The 27912-nt window shown below is 39.1% G+C and overlaps 2 protein-coding genes across 2 annotated transcripts; both read right to left on the reverse strand.

The window, feature by feature from the left end:
- Positions 1 to 7525, reverse strand: LOC310966565 (AN1-type zinc finger protein 5). Its single transcript, XM_083940328.1, has 6 exons — positions 7401 to 7525; positions 5786 to 5985; positions 5292 to 5403; positions 3061 to 3188; positions 2296 to 2403; positions 1 to 886 (listed from the first exon to the last, which is right to left on the reverse strand). Exons 2-6 carry the CDS (start codon positions 5943 to 5945, stop codon positions 738 to 740), a joined length of 657 nt encoding a protein of 218 aa, XP_083796454.1. The 5' UTR covers positions 5946 to 5985; positions 7401 to 7525; the 3' UTR covers positions 1 to 737.
- A 504-nt stretch (positions 7526 to 8029) lies between these two features.
- Positions 8030 to 19355, reverse strand: plin3 (perilipin 3). The gene is made up of 8 exons (XM_083940329.1): positions 19287 to 19355; positions 14018 to 14107; positions 13606 to 13801; positions 12801 to 12883; positions 12142 to 12373; positions 9812 to 10152; positions 9173 to 9391; positions 8030 to 8788 (listed from the first exon to the last, which is right to left on the reverse strand). Exons 2-8 carry the CDS (start codon positions 14084 to 14086, stop codon positions 8648 to 8650), a joined length of 1281 nt encoding a protein of 426 aa, XP_083796455.1. The 5' UTR covers positions 14087 to 14107; positions 19287 to 19355; the 3' UTR covers positions 8030 to 8647.
- Between the last annotated feature and the right edge of the window lie 8557 nt (positions 19356 to 27912).

Raw genomic sequence — 27912 nt, forward strand, 5'->3', positions numbered from 1 at the left:
GCACCCAATATCAGTATGATAAGTCAATATATCAAAGAGAAACATTACTGAAAATGCTGAGACTTGGGAGTTCAATGTATGGTGACCCATCGAGAAAAGGTAAGAGGAGATGGGAGGGGGACAAAATATGCCAATTTGACAAGAAGTTGACATCATTTTCAGTCTGGGGAAAAAAAAAAATTATTCCAAAGCCCTTAAAAGGTCTTACTGATAGATGAAATATAGCAGTTAGTTTTTCTTTTTTTAAAAAACTCGTTAGACCTTCTTAATTGACCTCTGTGTCATGATCCAGGCTGTGACACATTCCTCAACAGCTTATCCCTGTCTCACCTCAAATGCCTACAGGGATTGTATAAAAATAAACCCACACGGTTCCCCAAGTTGAGAAACAAAAAAGGGTCAAATCAAAAGCCTTCCCTCCCCACAGCAACACTAACGTCCACCAGGCCCCTACAGCTCTCTCCCTGACTCTCGAGCAAATGTGCACACACACTTTCATACTAACACACATGCGCGCACGCACTCACACACACACTTTCTCACACAGTCACTAGTGGAGAGAGAGAGAGAGAGGGAGAGGCTAGTAAGGGAAGCGTCTGGACAGTGGCTGCAACCTCACCACCCCACCCCGCCCGCCTTAGTCTACCATGAACAAATGAAGCCATGATATCAGGTGTTTTCATCCAAGTCGCCATTGTTCAAATTCACAAAGTCAGAGACTTTTTTGCACTCAGTCCTCATAACTTCTGAATTTTCTCAGCCACAACGATGGGATTCTCCTTGCGTATGCGGGCAGCAGCTGCACTCCGGTAATCATAGGGACAATCGTGTTTGTCAGAATAACGGTGAATGGCACAGAACAGGTTCCCGCAGCGACAGTCAAAACCTTCAGTAAAGAGAAGCAAACAGGGTCAGTCAACTTTACCGGCTTTTAGACTGGGCATATTTAATATTACTGAAAATACTGTCAAAATAAGCCTTAAACAGAGAGTAAAACAGAACATGAATACATTATACTAGACCCTGAGGGTCAAGCCATTATCAGGCTTCATTCAGGCCTGTTTTCACATTTGTAAATATTACTATTCAACATTAAATGGCAACTAGAGCTTCTGTTTAGGTTAATCCAGTGTGACAAAAAGGTGGAGGCCAGCAGTACACTGTGAAATGCACCACTAACCTGCAGTATGCTGCTCTCTGTCTGTACAAAGTGTTGGGTTGTGGAGGAAAAACATTACACAAACCACGGACTTAGAGTTGGATCTTGTTGGGGAATTAAAGGCTTTTCAGAGTCAATTTTAGAGATGCCTTTTAGGCATAAAAAACATGACGGAATTACCAGAGTCAAAGCTTAGATCTAAGTCAAAGCTCAGATAAAACATGCTGGATATTTCAAAAACTACCTAACTGTAATCCATCATGCGCTTCTAGGCTTTTGATCAGTTACATCAAAATCACACGTAAGTTGTCTCTTCTATCTCAGTAGCCCAAGAATATCATCATCCCCTTTCAGATTCACGAGTCATTCAAGTAAAAAAAAGCACATTGTCTTTTAACAGTTCAAGGATCTGAGTTCACAAACTGTTATCTCCTCGGGAGATAGCTTATTGACAAGATTAATTTCATTTTGATAAAGCAATTCTTGCTTCAGATTTCAACACTTCTGACAGTGCAGTGAATTTTTAAAAAATGGTCTGCTTTGTGTTATTGTGACACATTGTGAAATACCGCACTGACATTTGGACACTTTACACCGTAAAGAAACAGTAAGACAAAAGGTAATACGATGACAACAATGCATCAATGATATGCAAAAAGTGCAATGAGTTTACCAAAAAACTACAAACAGCTTGTGCATTAAACAAACTGTTCTGAAATTCAAACTCTCCCTTGAGATTGTCAGGTAAGTGGAGAACCCACACAAAGCAGATTCATGACCTTTGAACTAGCAGGTCACCGATTAACTAGTTTGTCCGATAGGCAATCTGTAAACAAGTGTTATTGGCACAACTGGCTGTGGAGTCATAGTCAGTGTACCTGATATCATTTATATTTAAATAAAATCGAACTGTATATTTGTACTTATTTGTAAATTATGAGCATGGTAAGTTTGTTGGCATTATTAATGTATCAGACTGAAAAATGACACCTGTACTTCGAGACCAGTGGGCTCCAGGGGTTTCCTGCTCTAACTATCATTATTATATTTGCCTTTAGAAATCCATTCATGGTCGACCTTTACTTTAAACCATCTGTACTCTGAACGTATTTGTGGGAAATTCTTCTCTTCCTTACCGGTGAGCCCAACTTTCTTCCGGCAAGAAAAGCAGCGGTTCTTTTTCTTGTTTTTGTCTGGAGTTTGGTCATTGTCAGACAAAGCCTGTGCTGCTTCCCCCACTGGCTCTGGTGAAAAAAAACACACACCAACAAGCAAAATGGTCACAAAATATGCCCATTACTTGGGCTAATTCAAACATATGCTTTTATACCAGGATAACTTCATGTTTAACACTAGGTAATATACTCAAATTAACAATAAGCCAAATTACACATTCAAAAGTAAAAAGGGTTTCCACTATGAGTCAGTTATAATAGAAATTTTAGAAATCAAGTATGATTGAGCATTGATTAAAATAGCTTTAAATGTATTCTTTATTTGTCTTTCACACCCAATTCTGACAGTTGAACCATTGTCCTATTCACACATTTAAATAGTGGATTTGTGATATTAAGGGCCATCCCAAACCCATCAGTGTGATGTGGAAGTAGACAATTAATAATACTAAAACAATCCACCCTCTGCACAGGTGCTGACTTGAAAACTCCATTACCCCTAAAGAGAAACATCCAATATATAATAATAATAGTATGGAGGACAGATAAAATAAAGTAATCCGCACAGTGTATTATTGTTATTGTTTCGGAGACGCGAGAGGGAGGCAAGCACATTATGATTCTTAATTAAGTAGTGCCCCCCACTGCTGAGAGCGTGACTCACTCGATGTGGATAGTGGGTAGGGACTGTTTTGGAAAATAACCACTGATTTCTGTGATGCTTACCTGAACTGCTGGAAGTACCCTCCTCTTCTCCCTCCTCCGCCTCCGCTCGATCAGAGTCTACAGCTCCTGAATCCTGGGAGATGCTCATAGCTGTCATCTGTTGAGTTACTGGGCTGGGAGAGCTGGGACTGGCATGGCAACAACAAACAAATACATTTTAGACCATACAGGAGTTACTTTCTTATTAACAATGCTAATTAATGAATCCAAACAACTGATGCAGTAAATTTATGGCTGAAAGATTTGTGCATTTTGTCCAACTGCACATATTAGTGATGTTGTTAACGTCACAGCCTAGGTGCTCTTGTTGCCATCCAGAATTACTTACAGGGCGTCTATGTGGAAATGGAGTGAACACAATACAGTACAAACAATAAAGTAGAGTTTTCAACCACAGGAACTAGATTTTTCCATCTTTAATCTTTTTTTTCTTGTTTTATCTGACTGCATAATTTTGTTTGGTGACTGACTGCAACTTTCTTGGATCTGTTTCAGCATGCTCCCTGTAAACTACGCTGAGAAATGCCTTTGAAGAGCAATCACAATCAGCTTGTCAAGACACAAGCAGCTACAAACGGACAGGGCGTGCAGAAACTGGGACAGGGCATAGCCGCATACATATAGTACACAGCACAATTGTTCACGATTACACTACGCAGACAGATCAGGCGCAAATCCCTTCTGATAATTCCAAAACTTCCTCTCGCTGATGCCTGTTTGGACTCCTCTGTGGACAGTCTGAGAAGAATAAACCCACTACTGGAACAATTTATCTGATAACTGGCTTCATTATAATGTGGGTAATCTGTATTTTCCCAGGACACTCTAAAATGTAGGCATGGGTCTCATACTAAAATAAAGTACAGCTACTGCTCAAATGTTAAAGACTTTGTCTTTCTCTCAGATCTATCCTAGTCTATTCCTAATGTTTGGTTGGTTTCCTTTCAGCAAATGAAGGGATGTTACATCTGTATAAAAAGTCATTATAAACCCTCTAAAACAGCTTCATAGAAGTCCAAGACTTTATCATCTTCAAATACTTTTCTCATCACACAATAAGGTTTTTCAAAATTCACAAATAAATATTGGATTATAATTATTATTTCCAATTATTGTTGGCATAATTAAATCAAACCCTACAGGAACCCTTTACAAAAATGTTTATATAAAAAATGAACAAGGCCTGGAACAATTGTTCAACATTATACAGCAGTTTTAGGAACAGACCCTCAAGCAGGTCTTTAAAACACAGAACATAACTCTTCAGCTCTTTCTTTCAGTGTCATCTTTGAACAAGAGAGCTTGATAATATGGTTCATTCATTCTGCCTTTGTTGAAAAACATGCTTATACTTAAAACCCTCCAAAATTATCACAAGACTTGGTGAAAATGGCAAAACAAACAACCCTAAGAAAGCACTGATCAGTAGTGCTCAATGACTAGCCATCCACAGAACAACAATGAATAAATAAAATAATAATAGCAAATAACAAATAAATAAATAAAAGTCACTTTACGTAGGTAAGGTGTAGCAAGACCTGCTTACAGTCAAGGATTATGTGTGTAAATGCACAGATACAGAGCGTGTAGTTTTGGTTACAAAAAAACAGCACGTCTACTTCACAACATCTCTATTGGTTTAATGTAAATGTGTGCAGACTAAACCAAAATGCAAAGCAGAGACATTCGGTCAGCAAGATATGAGTCTAGAGAAGCCTCTAAGTGACAAAGACTTTATATAGATTTTCAATTTACAACTGTCATTAAAAGCATAATGCCACCTGTAAATGTAATAAAATATGCAGCACCACAGTCAGTTATGACCTTGTCAGGTTGTGTCTTTAACAGTAAGATGTGAATACATGTAGTATCTTACCATCTCTGATCCCTGCAGAGGCAAGCTGGTGTACTTGTATTAATTAATTAAAGGGACTAATGAGAACACATTAGACCACAATGTGCCGGGGCTAATTGAGATAATTGATCTACTCATTATTTAGTCAATTTAACAATATGATCAAATGTCCAATAGAATGATTAGCACCACGTCTGAGTTCCCATCTTTTTTCATTAAATCACTTGATTTATCTCATCAGCTTCTTAAAAAAACACTTGACAGGGAACACATGATACTGTATTTGAAATCTTACTTGATGAACGGCAACGAAATGACCACTGATTCACATGTGTTTATTGTTTAAGGACTCTCTCCCATGTGTTAGCCAATGTACCTGGTCGTTTGTTCCTCAGGTGGGGTTCCTGCCACCTCTGTACTGGGCTCTGAGGTCGTACTCTCCACAGTCACCCCAGCTGACCCTGGCGATCCTGCCGGTGATGTAGCAACTGTGTGGAAACAGAACAGTCTGATAGCACCAACAACACAAAACCTGTCGTTCTGGCCATGGTGAACATGGATGGTTGTCCATTTGTTTGTAACCCCCTAATTATAAGCCATTCATTACTCTTGTTTGTCTATCATGATCAGATGTGTTTTGAGTTCATATGAAAAAACAGATGGAGATGTCACTCTCTTGCTTTATGATGCCACAGTGTAGGCAGCTACTGCTACCTCTGTTCTCCAACCCCTTTTAGCAAATTCAATTGACCCCCCCATGACCGTACAGATTATGAGTGACCACCCTGTTCTAGGTTCCCGTCTTTCCCAACAGACCCATATCTAGCACCCCCATGGTTTTTATAGGTCACTTCTCTCCCATCTTCTTACCTTTCTCTCCCGGGGGGCTGGATCGTCCCCCTCCCTGTTGTCTCTGCAGGTGTTCCTTGTAGCAGACCGAGCACATGCCGTTGGTGCGGGGGTTACCATAGAAACCGCATCCCATAGTGCAAAGCATTGGCACCTGCGTCTGATTGGTCTCCTGAGCCATGCTCTGACAGAGGGGGTAAGGGGGATGGGAGAGGATAGTCCTGGAAATGGGGTTGCAGAAGTTAGTCAAAAATCACTAGCAGTCCCTCTTTGATTACATGGTGTGTGTGTGTGTGTGTGTGTGTGTGTGTGTGTGTGTGTGTGTGTGTGTGTGTGTGTGTGTATATATATATATATATATATATATATATAGCTAAAAGAGTTTGGAGACTGGCATTGGAGCATGAGAGTGGAGTTTAAGAAAGTGTAAGTTTCTCTGGTAACTAATGGTTTATCATGACCTACTAATTGTAGCTGTAATGCCCCTTGTTTAAACTGGCTTTTGTCTCAGGTTAGTAGTCTTGTGTTCATTGGTCTTATTTTTTACTTGCTCATTTTACAGTTTGGATCTTATTTTAACAAGTTTGTCATTTGAAGCCCCATCTGACTTTGTCTGTAAAATATGGCGTATAAAATAATGTATTATTATCATTATGAAGTTTTGTTAAACAGGTTCATACCTTCTTCAACCAAACTTCAAAGTCCAAAACTATCCGCAGAGTAAAAAAGTCAATTTCTGCCACTAAGGCAGAACTGGACTTTGTCGCACTTAACTGAGCATTTAGTCTCCAAATAAGTGTAGAAGAATAACAATGATCTCAAACATTAAGTGGCGAAAATACAACAGCAAATAAATCCAAAATAAAATCTGATCACTTAATAATGCAATGCTCCTCCTGCAATATGAGGACAAACAGCTGGAGTTGTGAAAGTAGCACGTCGTGGAAGTGACATACAAATCCAGGTAGAGAGCTGTGCACATCAATGAAAACAAAGAAGGTTCAAAGAGACTTGCTCAGCCACTGTAAGAGGCAAGTTACAGTCTGTAGCCCAGCTAGTTTGTGCTTTCTTCCACCGCACAGCAAGATGTTTTGGTCAGGACAAAGTTACCAAAAAAAAGAAACAAAAGCTAGAGACATGTCTACACTAACCCAGCCCGAAAACTTTATTAAAAGGAACCCTAAAAATCAACCGATGTCTTGGCAAACGTTGCTTACGGTCAAGCTAAAACGACTCACAGCTGACCAGTTTGAGTTTGTCCGCAGCACAAAACAATTGTCGTCCTGATGCAAAGCAAACACTGAAACATTAGCAAACAAGCCTCGCTGGACGTTTTTGTCTGTCTGACAAGAGGATACCAATACAAAAAGAAAGAGTCAAAACTCGCTTGGTAGCCTTCCGTCATGATGAAAACCCAGAAAATAAAGAAGTACAGCGTCCTTAGCGACGGACTGTAAACCAATGTTGTTTTTTAAATCGAATAAACGCTAAGTGTTAGCAGGCTAGCGTTAGCTGGAGCTGCTAGCATTAATCAGCCAGACCCAAAATACCTCCCCTGACAGTGTCCTAGCTGGGGTTTTTAAATCGGTTACGCACAGCCGGTGTCTCTCAAAGCGGTCTAGGGTGAAGACAGTACCTGATATTCACGGTACCGGGGGCTGTCGACGACCTCGGGCTTCAGATTTGTCCAAGTTGTGTCCCCAGCAGAGAGCGCGGCCTCCTACCCACTGCTGCCTCCCGACATTCGAAACAACGACCATGACGTCATCCTCAGCATCGACTCGAGCCTTCAGTCAGTCAGTCAGTCAGGCCAACAGCTCAGCATTGATTATTACTGTGATTTGTTTTTACAGTTTGACAAGAGAAAACTATATTTAATCTGTTATTTATATCACTGTGAATATACAGGTGTGTTTTCTGAAAGATTTTGAACATTTTATAAACAGAAAAACAGGTAAAATGCATGTTATTGATTCAACTTCTTCCCCAGAGTTGTTTGTGCTTTGCGGTCTCCCAGGTCTCTGCTGATGGTGGTGGTGGTGGCAATGCAAATTGTATCTGACTGTATTTTTAAATGTATTTTCTGCATTTCTATGTAGAAATGTATTTCTGCAATGTAGTTTGTGTTACAAACACTTTTCATCACTTGAAAAAAAGTAAGTCACGCCAACATAGCAGAGTCCAACACCTCAACCAAACAAAAACAACAACAAAAAACACTTTTTATGAATGTATTCAAGCAAGACACCATCACTGTGCTTGTGTGAGAATATTTATTGACATGTCTGCTTATTGACAATTCATTAGCTGCTTTCGTGAACCCATCAAGGTTCAGGCACTGAATACTGATTCAAATAAAACATCAAATCTAAAAACATATATTACTACAGTATGAACTCATCATCTCATTAAAGTGACTTGCATATGTCTGTTAAGTTCTTATAAAAGGAACCTAGGGTCTTGAAATGATCACAGGTTTTGACGGGCAGCATACGTTTGGCTTAGCTTTGGGAATGCTTTGAATTCTTTTTAGGCGCTTACAGTCTTTCAAACACCAGTATGGGCACATTCATAGATTCATCTAAAACATATGTAAAAATTATTTTCATACTCTTTTATGATCAATTATAAAGTGCACACGTGTACATTCTCTACAGTCACAAGTCAGAGCTTTTGGTTCATGGTTAAATTCGTGAACATAAAAAAAAATGTAGTGTCATTAACTAACATACACATTTAGGGCATCATGAAGAAAACCTGACTGAATAAATTTAAGGCCTCTTTCATTAAAGCAAGCAGATATTTGTCTTAAGTGGCCCATCTACAGTAAATACCAGTCTGCTGTCACCACATGATTAACTCAAGGAGAGAGAAACAACGTCTTTAGCTGTGTGGTTCGCTCTGCTTCATCGCCACATCTCTCTCTGCCTTCTCAGTGATCTGAGGAGCAAAAGGTCCCACCAACCAGTTGAGTGGTGTGTTGTGTAATAGATACTCCATGACACCATCCAGAGACTGTTGAACCTGGGAACGAGCACATACCAACATCAGTTACAACAATATTACTTATATATGCTAAGCTTATTGTGGTGAGAAAACCCTGAGGCACATACTCTATGTGTACTAAATACCACATTAGCTTGACTGTCCTTGTTTTATAAATACATATGAATGAGCAAACACCCTTGAGCATGGATCTTTGTTTGTGTAAAGTATGCAGGAGTTTCCTGTTTAAATCATGTGTAATACGAGTATTCAGGCACCAATATAAAGGTAACAGAAGGACAAAATGTGTTAAGTGATGACACTGAAAAAAGAAAATGAAACTTCAAGCACTAAACTAGATTTAGTTAAGCTGATGCAGCAAAACAAAACACTGAGGTTAAGACAACGTGGTGCAATTAGTACTTGGCTCAGGTGGTGACGGCTCCGCTCCAGAAGGAGGGGTGTGAGGGTGCTGGTGTTCCCCAGAGAGGAGTGCAGTTCTTCGGCTGATTGTCTTGCGCTAGTAAGCTGGTCCTGGACTGCACCTGGCAGACCCTGAGCACTTGACACCACGTTTGAGCATGCTGACTTCAGCTGGTCACTCAGATCATGCACCATTGAGAGGACCCGCCATTCCAGCTGCTGTGAACAGAAAGTTAATACAGATAAATAAAAAAATATCAGAAGATGATAACTGTAACATATACATTCCTGCCATTTCGCTTCCCCTCAGGCCTAGGTAATATCCCATACCCTGCCGTTCCTAATGACACAATTTAATATCCCTCCTATCCCACATGAATCTGTGGGGGCACTATGATACAATGTCAGCCTCTAAAACGCAAGTCTGATTTATTTCCAATTTCAGGACTCTTGTTTTGTTCATCTCGCTATCATGCTCTACCATAAGATATATTTTATTTGATCAATTGCTATTCCAAGTCACTTTGGATTATACATTATTTGCTGTACTGTACATTATATACACTGTAAATGCTGTCAAGAGCAAAAATAATCTGGTTAGAAACCATTTAGTCAATTCCCGAATGCTTCAGCCCTGACCTCAGCCTCATCTCTGGTCCCATCTGGCTCCGACTCGGTCAGTCCAGCTCCTGTCCGCTTCTGCTTCCACTCTGTCCAGCGCTGCAGCAGCTGCTCTGAAGCTCCTCCTATCTGGTTACTGGCAGTACCCAGACTGGTACGGGTGCTCTCTAGCAGGTCTAGAGTACTGGCGATCTGAGCCACTGTAGTATAGGTGGCATCCCTGGCATGCCGTGCACGGACGAGGGACTGCTGCAGGGCTCGCTCCTGTACTTTGGCAGAGAGTTTACCCAAGCGGACAAAGTAGCTGGGGCTCTTCGTTGTGGTAGTCACCTCACTGGTGACAGGTTCAGCCACAGCAGCTGAAAGAGAATCATATTAATCTCATATATATATTCAAAATAAATGTTTTATGTTGTAGAAGTGAAGTTAAATATGTAGGTGCAAGCACAAAAGTGTGATTATAGTATTGTATCTTATAAATGCAGTTGAGCCAACTCTTGGAAAAGGATAATCCAAAACATATTAAATCAGCCATTATTGATCCCTCCTTATGTTTTTTAAGTTTGTACTGCTATATAAGGGGCGGCTGTGGCCGAACCCCGAATTGCTCCTCGTGCTGCGCATGGGTGTGTAAATGTGGTGTGAATGGTTAGATCAGATTAGATGGTATGTAGATGTCCACTGCCATCAGTGTGAATGTCTGTGTGAATGGGTGAATGTGACACTGTGAAGCGCCTTGAGTAGTCAGATGACTAGAAAGGCGCTATATAAGTACAAGTCCATTTACCATTTACCATATATGGAGAAATACACTGGAGAAATGTAGCACTTGTACGTTCTTTATGACATGGGCGGCTGGTGGTGTTTTGAGTGGATGGGTGGAGGCACAATTAGCTCCCTCCCACTGTGCTAACTGATACATCTGTTCCAAGTTGGGCTACTTGACTGACAGGTTTAAAGCACATCTGCTCAAGAGAGACAAAAAGACCACCTCACTTTACCCAGCCACTAGTGTGTGGATGATAAGGGATGTAACACTATCTCCCTGTGCCTCTGTTAAAAAGCCACAGCAACCACGGAACAAATCCAAAATCCCTAGAGTACTGGCATTATGGGTACTTTGCTGCTGTCACTGTCACAGTTGCAATTGCATCTTTTTCATATCCTTAATCAGAGAAGAGTAAGGCCTTTTGAGTATTACTGCTATATTGGAGTATGGCAGGTTGTCATGATAACATGACATCACAGTAGCAGGTGTCAAAGCTGTGAGTGCTGGAAATTGAAGGTGCTTTATGGGCCAATCTAACAGAGGGGATGTTCAGTGGAATGTCCTATCTCCGTTTCCATGAATAGCATCAACCAATCATTTGGTCAGACCCAGGCACTGAGGTAGAATTTAACACTTTTATCACGACCGCCACCCATCTTGCAACACCGCCTTGTCCTGTATTCATAATGATAATTCATTTGGGCAGTCTCATCGAATTTGCTGTTTGATCTGTAACAGTGAAGCAAGGACACTGAGCGGGCTACTGCCTTTCATAGTAAATAGCAAATAGAGCAAATGTCATTATTCACACATATTAATTATGGAATAAATGAAGTTGCAGTAAATTGCAGAAATGCCAGCCACAATTTATAATGTATGAAATTAAACTTGGAGAAATGTGAGGGATATAAGGCTAATCGTCGTGCTTAAACTATAAAATGTCCCTCTCCAGAGCAAAACTGTAGCCCTATTAATGCTTTACTAAAGAACAGTATATGGGATACCACAACAACATACATACATCAACATACATACATCTGTAATTGCAGGTGTAAATGTAAAAAGAACAAAAAAAGGGCCAAAAATCAGATTAAGGTGATGTAGCAATGACAATTTAAATACAACCGCTTTTGCTTTTATGACATATCCAAAAGGTAAATTCTTTGATCCAAATGTCAACAAAAAGCCCCACAACCACAATTTAAAACAGGGTTGAAACCGTTCCCTTTGACTGACAGAGAGATTAGGAAATCAAATTTAGAAGCGCTTTGTTACTATTAAAGTTTTGTTTCCATCAGCATTATTTATGAAGCACTGAGGTGAAACAACTCTGACTGGGTCTTGACGCCTTACATGTGTTTGTTTTGTGTATTAACAGTCATCTGTGATAAAAAAAAAAACTTGCCAAACAGTCCACTCGTTGGCCATAATTAATTCAATCTGCAGCCTTGTTTCAGCTTCATTTGATCCAACTGTCAAAACACACCCCACTACACCTCAGCAGTAGCCATATGGGTTTATAAGCTCCCCTGGTTTTTATGGATTGATTATGGTTTCCACAGCTAGTACAGCTACTGACCCAGCTCTCTCTCAGTGAGCGGTAGGTTCTGGTCAACCCAGTCCTCGGATCGGCTCAGTGCCAAGCCCATCCCACTGCCGACCATCTGGCCCATCCTGGTGCCCATGGCGGTGAGGATACCTCCGCTGACCGCTGCCCGGGTCAGCTCGACACCACCCATCATAGCCCCCACCACAGCATCTTTGGCCCCTGCTACCGACTGGTACATCATACCCACTGTGTCCGACACCACCTGAGGAAGAAGGAGAATAAGTCATGCTTGGAAGAGGAATGGCGGTGCTATTATGTATTTTCTACATAACTCCTATAAAACATTTGAGATGATTTGCTCTACAAGGAGCAGTTAACAGAGTAAGGCGAAGACACCCTTAGTGTTTTACACATAACTTACTATGACCATGGAAAGAGATTGCTGTCAAATCATCTTTATTTTCAGTGTGTGTTTGTGTGAGTATAAATGTTGCTATGGTTACTTGTCCTGTGATTCAACTTGCGGACCTCTTTAGAGGGCTAATGACTGGAGCCATGTTTGAAGTGTCTTGATACATGAATGAGTGTGATGAAAGTTACCATCACACACATTGTAATATGGGCTGTTACTCTGTAAAACAAGCTAGTGTGATAAAAGGTAAAGGATAAAAGCCTCATTTCTTACTGACCTTGTCTGCCGGTTGGTGAAGAATAGGCAGTTTCTCTTCCATCTTATCCAGTCCTTTCAAGGCGTACTCATTAACTGTGGCAACTGAATCAAGTACACAACAGAAATATACTCATAATAATGTTTACAGTACAGTGAGAATGGAAAGGGTTTTAAAGGTCCTATATAACGCTCATTTTCAGGTTTGCACTTGTATTTTGGGTTTTCAACAAGAACATGTTCACATGCTTTAATGTTTAAAAACACATACTGTCTGTCTGAGTATACCTATATTTACCCTATGTCTAAAACACTCTCTCTTCCAGCCCCCCCATGAAAATAAGTCAACTCTGATTGGTCAGCAGGTCCGTGTCTTACACATATACACTCCACTCTCAGCATCTCTGCACCGTCATTGCAGCCAGAGCATGACTTATGCAGCATTACAGCCTTTTCTAATTAAATATAGGCGCAGTTTCTGAATACAGGCATTTTTCCATGGTTTGAGTGTTTTGATACTATTACATTATTTCTAAAGCACCTTGACTTGCTTTATAATAATAATAATAAAAAAAGTATTTCACTTTCAATAATAGAGGACCTTTAATAATAGAGGATTAAACACGACACCTCCAGTAAACAAGCTGGAAATTCTATTCTTAGAAGAAACCTATTTTTATTCTTGTTGTATTTTAGCCCACAGGTAACAAGTGGACTTGAAATCAGTTTTCACACCTTCAGTGTGCAACAGGCTTGCAATAATCTTTTAAAGAGCGCCATCATTGCAAATATATTACATCATACTTTGCGCAGAGAGAAGAACTCACGTTGTGGATTTATAATGTCCAAAAGAGGTTTGGACCCCGTGGTGGCAGCTGCTCCCAGGGTTCGGACCCCACTCTCGGCCACATCCATCACTCCCTTCAGCAAGGGCACACTGTCTTTGGTGTTGCTGTAGGCGCTAGAAACCACCTCGCAGGCTGAACTGACCAGAGTCAAATTGCTCACCCTTGACACAACATTCTAGGACAAAAATAACAATTACAGTCACCGAAAAGATATTAAAAATGTGAAATAAAATTGTGTAAAGCTCCAAGTAAAGCTCTTTTCAGCACAGAGTTTCAGTATTCTGTTAGGGACAATGACTGATTCCCCATGGTGGCTTATCAAGCGTCAAATGAGTTCATAATATGCCTCGGCTTTGTAATATGTGTCATTTTGGGTCACAGTGCTACTCACCTGCTGGTCTCCATTAGCCGGTTCTGCTGCTGCACCTCCGGTCTCATTAGTCTTCCCGCTGTCTGCCATTGTGACTGCTGGATTCAATCTCTGACATGGAATATAGTGTCAGACACAGATATTCACCTCTGTATGCATGATGAAATATATCTCTCATACTCTTTTTTTAAGTGGTGGATATACTTTATCTTGCAGGAAAGAAGTGTCTTATGAATTGGGAAATCCCTGTCCTGTCGGGCAGCTTAAGACAATGGGCAGAAAGGCAACGCAACCATGATAAATTCATTTGTCAACACTATGACGCAATGAGGATGAAACTGCCCTTTAAAAAATAAAATGGTGCAGCCAAGCAAACACTTCAAGTCATGCCGCTATGTCAGAGTTGAAAGTTAGAAAAATGGATCATGATACATTTGGAGTTTATTTTTCTTTTGTTTACCTCCACAGCTATATTTGTTTTGCATTTTTTAAAAACTATATAGCATCTTAAAAATAATAGTCTTAAAACCAGAGGGTCATGAAAAGGGGGATTGATGAGGCCAATGTATGGTAGATCAAGGTGTAGCATAAACATGTGACTTGTACATTTAAACACATAATTATTGGTTTGACTTATAAATATAGTGACATCACCACAGAGGAACAACACACGACTTTACTGTTTCATGATTATCTCTTCGCAAAGGGAAACTTTTAGGTCAGAAGACTCACAAGACTTATTTCTTCTTTCGATTTACGCTAACTTCTACGTATGTTTACGGTATCCTAACAGAATAGTGGGTTCTTAAGGGGATAATTGCTATTGCTACGACATAAACGTAGTATAGACTCGATAAATGATGAGAAAGAAATCTGGGGATTCTGAAAATTGGTCTAATTTAAAATTATGGATTAGAGTCAAGAGCAAAGACATGAATAATGGTACGAATTATGGTCCAGCTGGGCACTTATGCTGGAGATTGATTGTTCACAAGCTCACATGAAGGCATCCACGAAAAATGGACTTTGAGATAATTCATATCAAGTGAAAATTATTAGGTGAAATATTGAGCAATACTGTCTACTGCTGTAAGATATTGCTTAAAATAAAAACTAGGCCAAAGGAATTACTCAAGAGAAATACTGCTTTAAGTGAAAACTACCCTATCCCATTAATACAATGAATTAATGCCTTAAATAAAAACTACATTTAGCCTTTTACTCAATTGGGTAAATAAAGATGACATAAACCCATAACTAGTTAAGTCAACTGTCCAATTTTATATTCAGTTGCTATTTTTCTTGAAGTGAGGAGGATAAACTGTATGTCAGCGCATGCTCAAGTTCACACAAGACTGATACGGATAAAATCCTCTATCATATACTGTATATACTGAAACTTACAACCATTTTTATTATTGATTAATCTGCTGATAATGTTGTCAATTAATACATTGAACTATAAAAATATCAGTAAATAGTATCAGAGTCCAATGTTTGGTCCAAAACCCCAAAATATTTGTATATCTTTTGTAGATCTAAAACAATTACTTTAATTAATTGATTGGTCGACGGAATATATATATATTTTTAACTCTAGTATTCAACTTTTTAACTCAACTATTTTGATAATAAATTAACTCCTTAAGTCATCTTTTAAGAAAATAATGACAATTATTCTCTGGTTACAGCTTATCAGTCGTGCTGGTTTGCTGCTTTTCTTTTCCTTATCTGATAATAAACTGAATATCTTTGGGTTCTTGGTTGTTGACGTAACCTTGGGTTTGAGGTTCTGAGAAATTCTGATAGTGAAAATAATTGCGATTTTTCACAATTTTCTGACATAGATCAAATCATTAATCACGATTAAATGAAAAACATGACAAAAAGATGCAAGTGAGAAAAGCAAAGAGGGATGATTGTTGGTGTTCCCAACATCTTTAGATAGCGCAGGGAGATGTCAGTGGACTCCACCCGTATTTACTGGCACACTGGTAGTTGACCGAGGTTAACCTGATGTATAGGGCGGACGGATCAAAGACGGACATGGTCTATGAGATAATACTGCTGAAGAAACACGCAGCAGTAGCCGAGGAGCTGTAACCTGTTGCCAACATGCAGTAAACGCTCAGGTAGAATAGGCTGAGGGAAGGAACTGTTGCCAGAGGGACAAGCCTCGTATCCTGAAAACTACACTGAAGAAAAGCAGCTCCATCAGTGGAAAAACATTTATATAGAACGACTGCGAACTGACTTCACAGATTCTTTGTAGATGTCAGGCTGAATAAAATTCTTGCTGAGATTTTCATGACCTGTGGTGCTCCAGACTCTGTGTGATTGCAAATTGCATTTGGTTGCAACAGCTTGGTTGAGAAACAGGTTTTATTTATGAGAGGCAGTTGATGACATCTTTCCTGGCTTTATTACAAAGCAAAGTCTGACACGATTCTCCCTGCTATCAAGTGTGAGATGAACCCGAGATAATTTTCAGAGACACACAATACGTGAAGAAGGCTGTTATGCAACACAATCTAAGCTGTTTTTGACTGAAATAATCATCTCACTGACAAGTGATTCCAGCAAAGCACTCCTGAAAAGGCTATCTGGCTTCTCCCTATTGCGTTATAAGACTGTTTGTCACATCTTTACAGTGTTGAGCCACATCATCCTCCTCCAGAGAAGGGAAAGCTCCAATGCTCCCGATGGAGTTTAAATGTTATGTCAGGGTTTTTCCCTGGCTCAAAATGAGGCGGAGGTGGTAATACCAAGGGTCACATAATGGAATTGATATTAATGGACAAGCTGGTATATCTCCAGAAAACTACTGCCATGTTGCTATAGGCAACAGCCTTGTAGTTGACAAAAGAGATCACTACTTCTAGTCAGTGGGTTAAAGAGGCATACAGCTGCCATTGATCCAAGAGACTACAGCTGCCTCTGATCTGACAGATCTACAGAATAAAGAAAAAAGAAAGAAAGACATAGAGTCAATTAATTAAGAGCTGGATTCTTAAAAGTGGATCTATCTTATATCTTAAATACTGTCAACCCAGGTCAGTGAGAGTAATTTGCATGGGCTGAAAAGCATTTAGTCAGAGCTCAACCTGGTCAGGACCCTTGAAGGGGTTACAAGATGATTACGGAGAAACAAAGGGAAAAGGGGGAAAAAATCCATTGCATAATATACTTGTGAAATATCAGAAAATCAGATTTCTTCAAGCCTCAAAAAGTCCCACAAATAAAATGAGTATAATTATAAATGTTCCCTTCAAGACCAGATGTCACAAAGTGCATCACAACACAAGGCAAAATAGCAAGTAGGAAAAAAGTAAAAGTATTTGAGAGGGGAAAAAACAAGTATGTGCTCACAGCTCATGTCCACACACTGGGTCATAAGTAGACATTGCTTTATTAAGGGGTCACTGTCTGGGGGGCTGAGCGGTTAATCAAATTTTATTTTTCAATTACCATTTTGGCTTCCAATGATTATGAAAACAAGAGATAAAAAGATTATTGTGCCTGATTCCATTTCACCACCATGCTCTCATTTCGCCTTGTGTTGTAAATTCAGCGCACAGCTTTCCTTCACAAGCCCACTGAGTTACTGATTGGAAAATGTTAAACATGGTGAACCGAAATGCTGAAAACATGTTGGAGTTTTCAGTAGGTTGTAAAATGCCTGCTGAGCACAATATTACATTAAGCGCATACACCGTATACAAAATGCTTTGTGTTGGCATTACTGGTATAATCTCTAGTCTCCGAAGAATCAGACCATTGTGGAAGAGCTTCAACAACTAAACGATTAGTTGTTACTACTAAATAAATTGCCAACTATTTTGATAATCATTAATTAATTAACAATTAATCTTTAATTAATTAATGAATCGTTAAACTTCCAACTTCTCAAATGTTAATATCTTCTGATGTCTTGACTCCTCTATGACAGGTGAACTGAATATCTTTGAGTTGAGTTGTCTGGACAAAACAAGACATTTGTGGATGTCACCCTAGGATTTGGGAAACACTATGCTGACATTTTTTTGAGCCAAACAACTAATCGATTAATCAAGAAGATGATCGACACATTAATTGATAAAGAAATAATTGATAGTTGCAGCCCTAATTGCGTAGCAAAAATAGAATTTCATCGCAGTAGTCTACATCAGGGTGTCTTCGATGTCTTTTAGGCCCCTTAGCTGAAAGAGAGAGCAGGGACACCCGACTACAAATCATCCACCCATCATCTTCAACCGCTCGTCCCTATGAGGGTCGCGGGGGGCTGGGGTCCCAGCTGACATTGGGCGTGGGGTAGGGTACACCATGGGCAGGACGCCAGTCTATCGCAGGGCACATCTCATCTCATCTTTAACCGCTTATCCGGGGTTGGGTCGCCGGGGCAGCGGCTTTAGCAGGGGACCCCAAACTTCCCTTTCCCGGGCCACATTAACCAGCTCTAACTGGGGGATCCCGAGGCGTTCACAGGCCAGTGTGGAGATATAATCTCTCCACATACATTTGCATATTAAATTGGGCCTAACAGCTAGGGTGGTAGTCTATACACAGAGCTTTTTTAATGGTGCATACAATTCTAAGATATTACAATAATCATTATTGACATATTCATATATTTATACATCATATGTTAATGTTGAACATATATTTGGAAGGCCCATTGAATCATTCAGCTCAATTGTATCTGTGCATGGCTACCTTGACTATACGCCATCAAGCCTTTCATCAAGGTTGTGTAAATGCATTTATTTCTATTTTCAGACACATCTTTTGAAAAAAAAAACATGTTGGAAATATTATGAGACAATTTGGCAGACCCCCTGCAGTAACTCTGAGGACCCCCTGTTGGAGATCTCTGGTCTACATGATAAATAATCAATCCTGCCGATTGGATGATTTCCAACCCCTTTAAGCGGCCATTGAACACAACACAGTCATCAATATGGCGCGCTGAATGATCCACAGCAGCTGTCATTTCTTCCAGTTAATGGTTGATGAACTTTGCCCCACATGAGAAACTAAAGACTTGTTGTAAACAAACTTCCGCAAACAACAACAACAACCCTCTTTTAACCGGCTGCCTCCGTATTTTTCATGACTTCTGTGCAATGTTTTCCTCGACGTTATCAAGCAAAGTAAGTAGAGTTTCATCAGCTCTCACAGGGAACGTTAGGTTAAGTTAGCTTAGTGTTAGTTAACCTACATGGTAGCTTAGCAACACGTCTTTGAGAAGTTGAGTTAAATACAGGACTGAGCTGTCAAATGAGTCACTGACCTCGCCGGCAGCCTGTTGCTCCTCTGTCCTGTCGCGACCTGCTGTCAAATGTCGGTCAATGGTCCACAACAAAGGTCCTCTTTCTCTTTCTCCCGGACAGTTGAGCTTTAGCACAGAGAAAGGCAGAAAGGCGGAGTGTGAGGGACTGTCTCATCAACTTTGAACCAATTAAATCACAGCACGGAAGTAAAAGTCACAGCTGTCACACCCCACATCATTTCATTTGTTACACACACACACACACACACACACACACACACACACACACACACACACACACACACACACATATATATATAAGGACCTTTTCAAAGATGTAAACATTCCCAATCAGTCCTAGTTTATTTCCTGTTGCTGTGTATGTGAATGACATCAACTAACAGGAAGTAACCAAGGCTGTTGCCTAGCAATGGAAATACAAATTCTAGTTTTCATTGCAAAATAAAGCTACAAAAATCATCATTAATAAACCATTAATAAACTCACTTTTTAGTCGCTTGAACATTTTGAAAATTCAGGGATCTAGATGATTGCATTACAATACAAACCATGTTGGTACCTATAATTTCTTCTATTCATTTTAATTTGTTGCATTTTTAAAATACAATTTAAGTTATGCTTTATTCCAGTGTGCCTTGCATGTATATTGAGATGTATTATAGTCATGTTTTCTATGACACAATATTGTAAATTATTTCCTTTTCAATTAATAAAAAACAAAAAACATCCCATATCAACCTTTCTGTTGGCCAACCAACCCACTTTTTAGTCGCTTGAACATTTTGAAAATTCAGGGATCTAGATGATTGCATTGCAATACAAACCATGTACAAAGCAAACATATAATCAACTTCTTCCTTATCTGTTCAAAATATAGGATTCCAGTTATAAGACCACTGGAAAAGAGAAGACTACTATTTTTTGATAAACCAAAGACTCAAACTACTGAAATCACTGTCTTTCTGTTAGAGGTGTTAACATCTGAAATATCTGTCCTGAAAATATTAAATCATGGTTTACTCTAGTGTGCCTGTACTGTGTGCCATGCATGTATGTTGAGAGGTATTATTGTCATGTTTTCTATGCCATGATAGTGTAAATTAATAAATTAATTAAAAATTAATTTTTCTGTTTTAAAGTGGGACTTTGTGGCCAATTTGTGGTGTTTTGAAACTAATTGAAACTAATGAAAGATCTCTTATCGAAGTTTATAAGGAGACAAAGGTGTTTGAGGACTCGTAGCACCTACAAGATAATTTAGATTCACTGTTATTATTTATTTATTTATTTATTTTCACCTATATTTTTTCTATTCACTTTAATTTGTTGCATTTTTAAAATACAATTTAAGTTATGCTTTTTATCCAGTGTGCCTTGCATGTATATTGAGATGTATTATAGTCATGTTTTCTATGACACAATATTGTAAATGATTTCCTTTTCAATGAATAAAAAAAAAAAACATCCCACATCTGGCCAAAAAACTTGCTGTGTGATCCATAATTCATATGTATTATGATAAATATAAATCAATTACATTATTCTCTCATTTTGTTTTGCCTGACTGGTAACAAACTCATTCTAGTGTGATGACTTCATAGACTAGATGAATCCATGTGTTTATTGGGCAGTAGTAGAAAGTAACTTAGCTAAACTTAACTAAGTGATTTCAATACTTCTTCCTACATTGATATTGGCAAATTAATAATGTGGCACATGCATCAAGCCAAGATCAAGTCTAAAAAATTGAGATTAAGATTAAAAAATAAATGAATAAAATAAAAAGCTATAATGCACACGTGGCCACATGTAACACATGAATGCTTTAACCTTTGTAACCTTTGTAACAAGGTGCAATGTCCATTTCCTATTGGAATTTTCTGGATCGTTCAGCCGCAGATTTGACTCAGTTATCAGGGAGCTGGTTCAGTTGTTATCTCGTGTGATAATAGGGGGTTGTTAGTTGTATATTTATGATATTCCTGTGTGCACTGATTTTTTGGAATAATCCCCTGTGGGGATTTTTAAACATTAAGTGTTGATTTTGGTCACAGTATAATTGGAGTTTTGTTATTACTCACTGTGTACATATGGATGTTAAATAAAAATGATTTAGCATGCTTTCACAATATTATCAATATAACACAGATGCCATTTAATGGATGCTGCAAATACGTTCCAGTTTAAAACTAGGTGCAATAAAATAAGAGGGGATCAGCCCCCCAGAAGGCTGGATTATTCACATAAGGGAGTGTTCACTGGAGGAACCGTGTGACCAGGGGGCAGAGGATTCAACTTGTGAACGAATGAGAGCCAGTCTGGGAATGGTGGAGCCAGGAACTGCCTTAGCAACATTCTGAACCAATCACAACAACTCAATGACTTTATTACGCTATAAATGCTTTGTGAAGGAGGGGCTTGGGGCTCTTTTCCGTCTCGGTGGTCACAGCAAAGATGCCTGTGACTTCTGACCTGAGAGCGAGACCCTGGCCAGGCTGAAGAGTCTTTGCTGTTGTTTTTATAATAAACTTTTTAAACTTGAAGAAGTACTCGACCGTTCCTTCAGTAAGAACACAACACTACTATATCAAAGGTCAATAATGAATCATCAAGCTTAACTTTAATTGTAACCCTCTCTATTTAGCATTTATCAGCTGCAATCCCCATAATAAAAGTATGACATCAAATTATAATGTAGTTGTAAGCAGATATAAGTGTTTATGAATGTATTTGTCAACAACTATAATTCCTCCTGTGAACCCTCTATAACTCATGTGTAAACAGTTAATGGATAACTGAAAATATTATAAATATGTCTTCCTGTTTTATGTGAATATTAACACCAAGTATGTATTAATAATACTTATAAATCATATGTATTATATGAGTTATATTTATTTCTATGTGTATTAATGTATTCAGAAATTCTTGTTCTTCGCTCTCCAGGTTAATGTGGAAACAAAAAAAGGCCATAAGATGCAACATGATGCTACGAGAAAGCTCCAGAAGAAATCTAGTAAGTGGACTTTATGTTACTAATGTTATGCGAAACTCTTACTCATTCATAAAAAATGTTACTTATCAATCATTGTGAGTACACCACTTATGGATGCTTCATATAACTTTGTTGAGAGATACATTAAGAAACACTTACAATGTCCTTTTATGCAACTGCATTATATTGTGTTATAAACTTTTTATTAGGTTTGCATAGAAAACAATTAAATACTTATTACTGGTGAATCAAATGTGATCCTAAATGCCATTGTGGGCCTTTCCCTACACTGTCTCATACTTTGTGCAGCCACATGTATGGGAGTCAGGCAACCATGTTAACTGCAATTGACATAGTATACCCTGAGAGGGCAGTCTTTACCCATTGAGTCAACTTTTTCTTCTGGAGCCTCACCCATACTGAGCTAGACATTCACATTTACATCCGTAAGATCTTTTTACTGCAGATGCACAACTCCAGAGCAGAGAGTCTATTTTGTATGAAATATTAAAGGATAACGTATTTAAAAATCCCCAGGAAATGAGGCATGAATTGTAAAGTAAGATGGACTGTAACAATAGCTGCATCCATTGTTGTACTCATTAAATAGTCTGGGCTGTGATACCTTTCTTCTTCATGTAGCATTCACATAATACTGTGTACTTTATTATTTTAAAGGTAACACATGGACTTCCCATGCTGGATGCTGTGCATCACCACCACCAGAACTCTATTAACTCTCCCTTTTCATTTAGAGAGGCTTTTAATTATTCAAGCCATTACCGTTTTATTATGCGTCCCTTGTTGTATGTATTTTCCCAAATGCCGGCATCAGGCTCCAGAGAAAAGAAACGGATTAGCTCTAATGTTGCTATCAGAAATTCAGTGAATAGGACCTGTTGTAGCTTTGTTTTGGCCGTATATAAAATCCAAGCTGCACTGGGACCACTTTATGTTGTAACACCAGACTGAGGCTGTGAGAGTTAACAGTTCAGAGTGAGAGAAAATAGGAAGATGTGGGAAACATGGGTGTGTTGTCTTGAACACAGCTATGTGACTCCATTGAATGCCCAAGCAATTTCAAACTCTGCATTTTGTATCTTTTAAAGTGGATGTATTGCGCTCAATTTCCGGTTCATACATGTAGTTTGGGTTTCTACTAGAACATGTTTATGCCTTAATGATAAAGAAACACAATTTTTTTTATACTGTCTGTCTGAATATACCATTATTCACCCTCTGTCTGAAACACTCCTTTTTAACACCTGTTTATTTAAGCACCCTTCCTAAAAAAACCCTAGTCTGCTCTGATCAGCCAGTGTTTCTGGGTCTTTCGCACCTGTGGCGTCTCTGCACCGTCATTGCAAGGACATGCATTGTGACACTTTCTACCTACTGATTGTTAAGTCATGACGTAGCGCCCTTTCAAAATACAATTTCCAGGCCCAAGCTGATCCAAGCCTCATATTTCTACAATGCGACAGTGCTGTGTTCCCCATTGCTTAAACAGATCTGAGTAAAAAAAACAAAAAAACAACATAATTGTCATTTTACAGCGCGCTTTCCTATTGATGAAGAGGTGCCTCACTGAAGAAAGAAGTGATCGTTGTTGTTCACAGGTCAATTGATAGCCCCATATATTTAGAATAGTTATGCCAGTCCTGGCAGCTTGTTTAAGGATACAGTTTCTGAATACGGGTTGTGTGCATTTTGTCGTGGATTGAACGTTTTGATACTCCAGTCTTTGTCAAGGTGGGTGAAAGAATTAAAAATGTAGCATTCAAAGCCTTTTCAAACACACACTGATCAGTTCAGCAGCCCAGGGATATTGCTAATCAATCGTACTTTTGTCAGCACACACACACACACACACACACACACACACACACACACACACACACACACACACACACACACACACACACACACACACACACACACACACACACACACACACACAATCCAGGCACACCAGTGCCACCACTCTCTCCTGCAAAAGAGTTGGCAACCAAGGCCCTGAAGGCTCTCATCTGTTCCCGCTTAACTCTTAACTCTGCTTCACTGGATCACTTGATTGAGGCCAAAATTGTTCTGGATATCGAGTAATTGAAGATTAGTAGATAACAGGAAAATCACTCGTCCCTTAGAGTAAAATGATCACTCCACTCTCCCACATCTCTCTCTTTGTCCTGCCTGAAGACATACCTTTCTTGATAACAGCAGTAAATTGGCAATTTGACCAGATTTTCATGGATGTAAGAGCCGTACCCACCAATTTTATTAATGTATATTTATTTTTAAGGTATGTTGTGCCTTTTCTACACTTAATAGAAGCACCTTCTTTCAAGTTATTTGGCCATAACAGAAATAAATACAAACTGCTGTACACATAGCAAAAATAGCACCAATAAATAGTGCAAAAAGAGTAGCTGCAATACCCTAGATTTGACAACATATGCAATGCAGTATAGCAGCACACATATTTGCATGCATTGAATACAGTAGCCATTACGACACCCCACATTGAAACCGTCAAATGATCAAAAACCACAACAAATTAAGCAACAAATGTTAAAAGGATCACCATGAAATCTTTAAAATGTTCAAATGCCAGGTGCAATTTAAATCTTTGAGTTGTGGAAGATTGTTTCAACAAGATGATATCCATCATCATCAAAGCACACTTTAGAAAAGACATGGTCTTTGCTAAGCAATGAAAGGGGCCCTACAATTACGCTCTAATGAAATCCATTTGCTCTGTTTGATGTTTACTATCAAACCACAAGTCTCAGGTGTACTGAGATCACACCACGAGCATTTCTTTGTCTCAACATTCGTTTTCCCTCCTGTTTCACCCTCTGTTCTTCATCTTCAGCGTCCTCGAAACTGTAGAAATTAGCTTCCATCGATTAATAGCTGACCAGATCTGCTTGGTTTCATCTGCACTACACCATTGATGAGATTCTTATTTCCAACATCCTGCAACACATTTCCGGAGGCTTGCAACACAAGGTATCAGTAACATACAACACAGCTACAAATCATCTGCAGGTTGAAACTTGATATGGACCTTTGCCCTTAATATAGTCTGCCCAATAACACATTAATAAGGCATAACCAAGGCTAGGATAATGCACCGGTAGTGTAAGAGAACTACTCCATCATGTTGAAATAATAAAGAGACAGGAGGTTGACCTTGAGGCACATGCTGGTAAGCGCAGCATTCATTTTTAACATTCTTTCCAATAGGAAGCATTGATGAGAATATCATGGTCTGAGGCTGCATTGAGACTAGGTTTGCAATAGTTTGACATTTTCGAAAATATGCTGTTTTGCTTTCTGGCTGATAGTTGGATGAGAAGAATGTTTGTATGGTGAATATGTAGCTGGAGACAACTGCAGCTAGCTTAGCATAAAGATTTGAAAGAGGGGTACAGGTCCTCTGTCAAACAGTAACAAAATCCACCCATCAGTGCTTCTCGAGCTTGCTAAACACCACATTATATCTTCTTTACTGTTTCTTAGGGGGTTATGTGCCAGACTATTTCTTGGCCTGGAGCGGTTGCGGGTAAACCAGTGGAAACTCTAGGAAGTTACTGGTCCTGGCCAAAGAAATAGTCTGGTACGTAGCCCTCTGAAAAACAGCAAATAGACATTTTTACACATGTTGTACTTAACATTTTAATTAGTGAGCTTTGGAGGAGCTGATAGGTGGATTTTGTTACCTTGAGATGGAGCCAGGCTGGCTGTTTCCCGCTGTTCAAAGTCTTTATGCTACATGCTAAGTTAACTGGCTGCTCGCTCTAGCTAAAAGAGAGCGCAGAGTGGTATCAATGTTCTCACCCAATAACACTGGGCACAGCCTTGAATGTTTTGTCTTAGGTTTATCTTTCCATCCTCAAAATCCTTCGTCAATTATGTGATGCAAGCATGCAGAGTGTATGAGAATTGAACATGGCAAGAAAGTATGTTAGTTCATAAAGTGGCATCCCAAAATGAAAGCTCATAAAAGTCATTAACTTCATGCATTAAACTTTTTGCGGGAGTAATGGCCTCTAATCTTTCAAGTAAAATTGCCCTGCGAGGAAAACTTAACTGGCTACAGACGTTTTATGACTGCTGTGCCTTCGGCTTAAAGGATATTGGAAAAGTGATTTGTGGGGAACCTCTAGCAGACCCTAAAAACACATAATCAAAGGGATTTGCAGCCCATGTCAGAGAACATTGTAAACGCCAGGTCACTGCATGCAACATACAAAATGAAAAGCAACAATAACAACAGGTAATCTCAACTTTACTTTCACAGAGAATCGTTATTTCCTCACTCTGTGTTTTATGACTTTCCATTGCTTTTTGAATACCAGCGGCTGCCTTTCTATTTCTCTGGGGTCTCTCTTGTTTATTTTGGAGAGCTTATTTCACCCCAGAGGCCCGACAACGGGTCAGCCGCCACAGAGGAGGTGGAGAGGAAACGTGGAAAGAGCCAACCGGCCATGAAATATTCATGCTTTTTTGGTGTTGTGATGGTATGAGTTTTGACAGTGATGGCACATTACTATGACCCTTCCCCAAACACAAGGCCTGATGTATTGCTATTTGTTGTGACTTGGAGGGGTGAGGCAAAGTGCATGCTTTTTCACCATACATAAGCTCTAAGCTTTGCTTGTGTCTTCTCTCCTCTCTGTGTGCAAAGGATATCTCAGAATGTTTGAGTATTGATCCTCGTCTCTCTCAGTATGTTCTTTTGTGCTTCTTTTATCCTTTCCCACTATTTTCTCCACAATATTATTGTCTTCAGATTTCTTCATAGCAAAGTATGCTATCTCCCCTCTCTGTCCTCTCTCCCCACTCCATCTCCCATCTCATTTCCTCTACCTTGTCATCTCTGCACCACATTCATAATGACAGATTGATGGCTGCCTCAGCTATACAGCTCGGTAATAATAAAGTCACCTAGATTGGTACCAACTCATTTACAACATACTGACTGTAAATTATTTGATATTTTTAGACTATTTCAATCTTGTAAACCAGACCTTAAATTTACTTTAGACTGTCAATTAAAATATCATCTTAAGGCCGAGTGCGTTCCCACAAACTAACAAATAACAGATTAAATTAAATAACAGTCATAAATATTTTGGATTAAGAAAAATTTAGGTTTGCTTGCTTGCAAATCCAAAAAAGCTTTGTGACACAACCGTTTTAACTTTACTATATACGTACTGTATCATGCTGAGATGAAGTAGAACGGTTCAAAATTGAGCTAACTGCCTTCATGTTTTGTTTGAATACTGGAGGAAAGGCCCACTGCCCAGACGGGGACTGCTGCGTTCAAGGTTAAGGTCATTTTCTCTATTTCATTTGATGAAGATTTTCACTATAAATGCTGCGCTATGCATAATCAAGTTTGATGGTATTTTTGTTAGCTTATTCCTAGTCTTAGTGTGCAACATCAGCTATAATTAACATTAACATATAAAATGCAGAGAAGAAAACACAGTACCTTGGCTAAGTAATTTAACTATACTTATTTTTCTTATCCACTACGCTAAATTAAAATTTTGCGTTAGATCAAACTGGCTTTTAAATGTTTGTCCCGCATTGATATCATTGGTGGAATGTAACTAA

This window comes from Echiichthys vipera (genome assembly GCF_963691815.1).
Source record: "Echiichthys vipera genome assembly, chromosome: 3".
Classification (NCBI taxonomy): Eukaryota; Metazoa; Chordata; class Actinopteri; order Perciformes; family Trachinidae; genus Echiichthys; species Echiichthys vipera.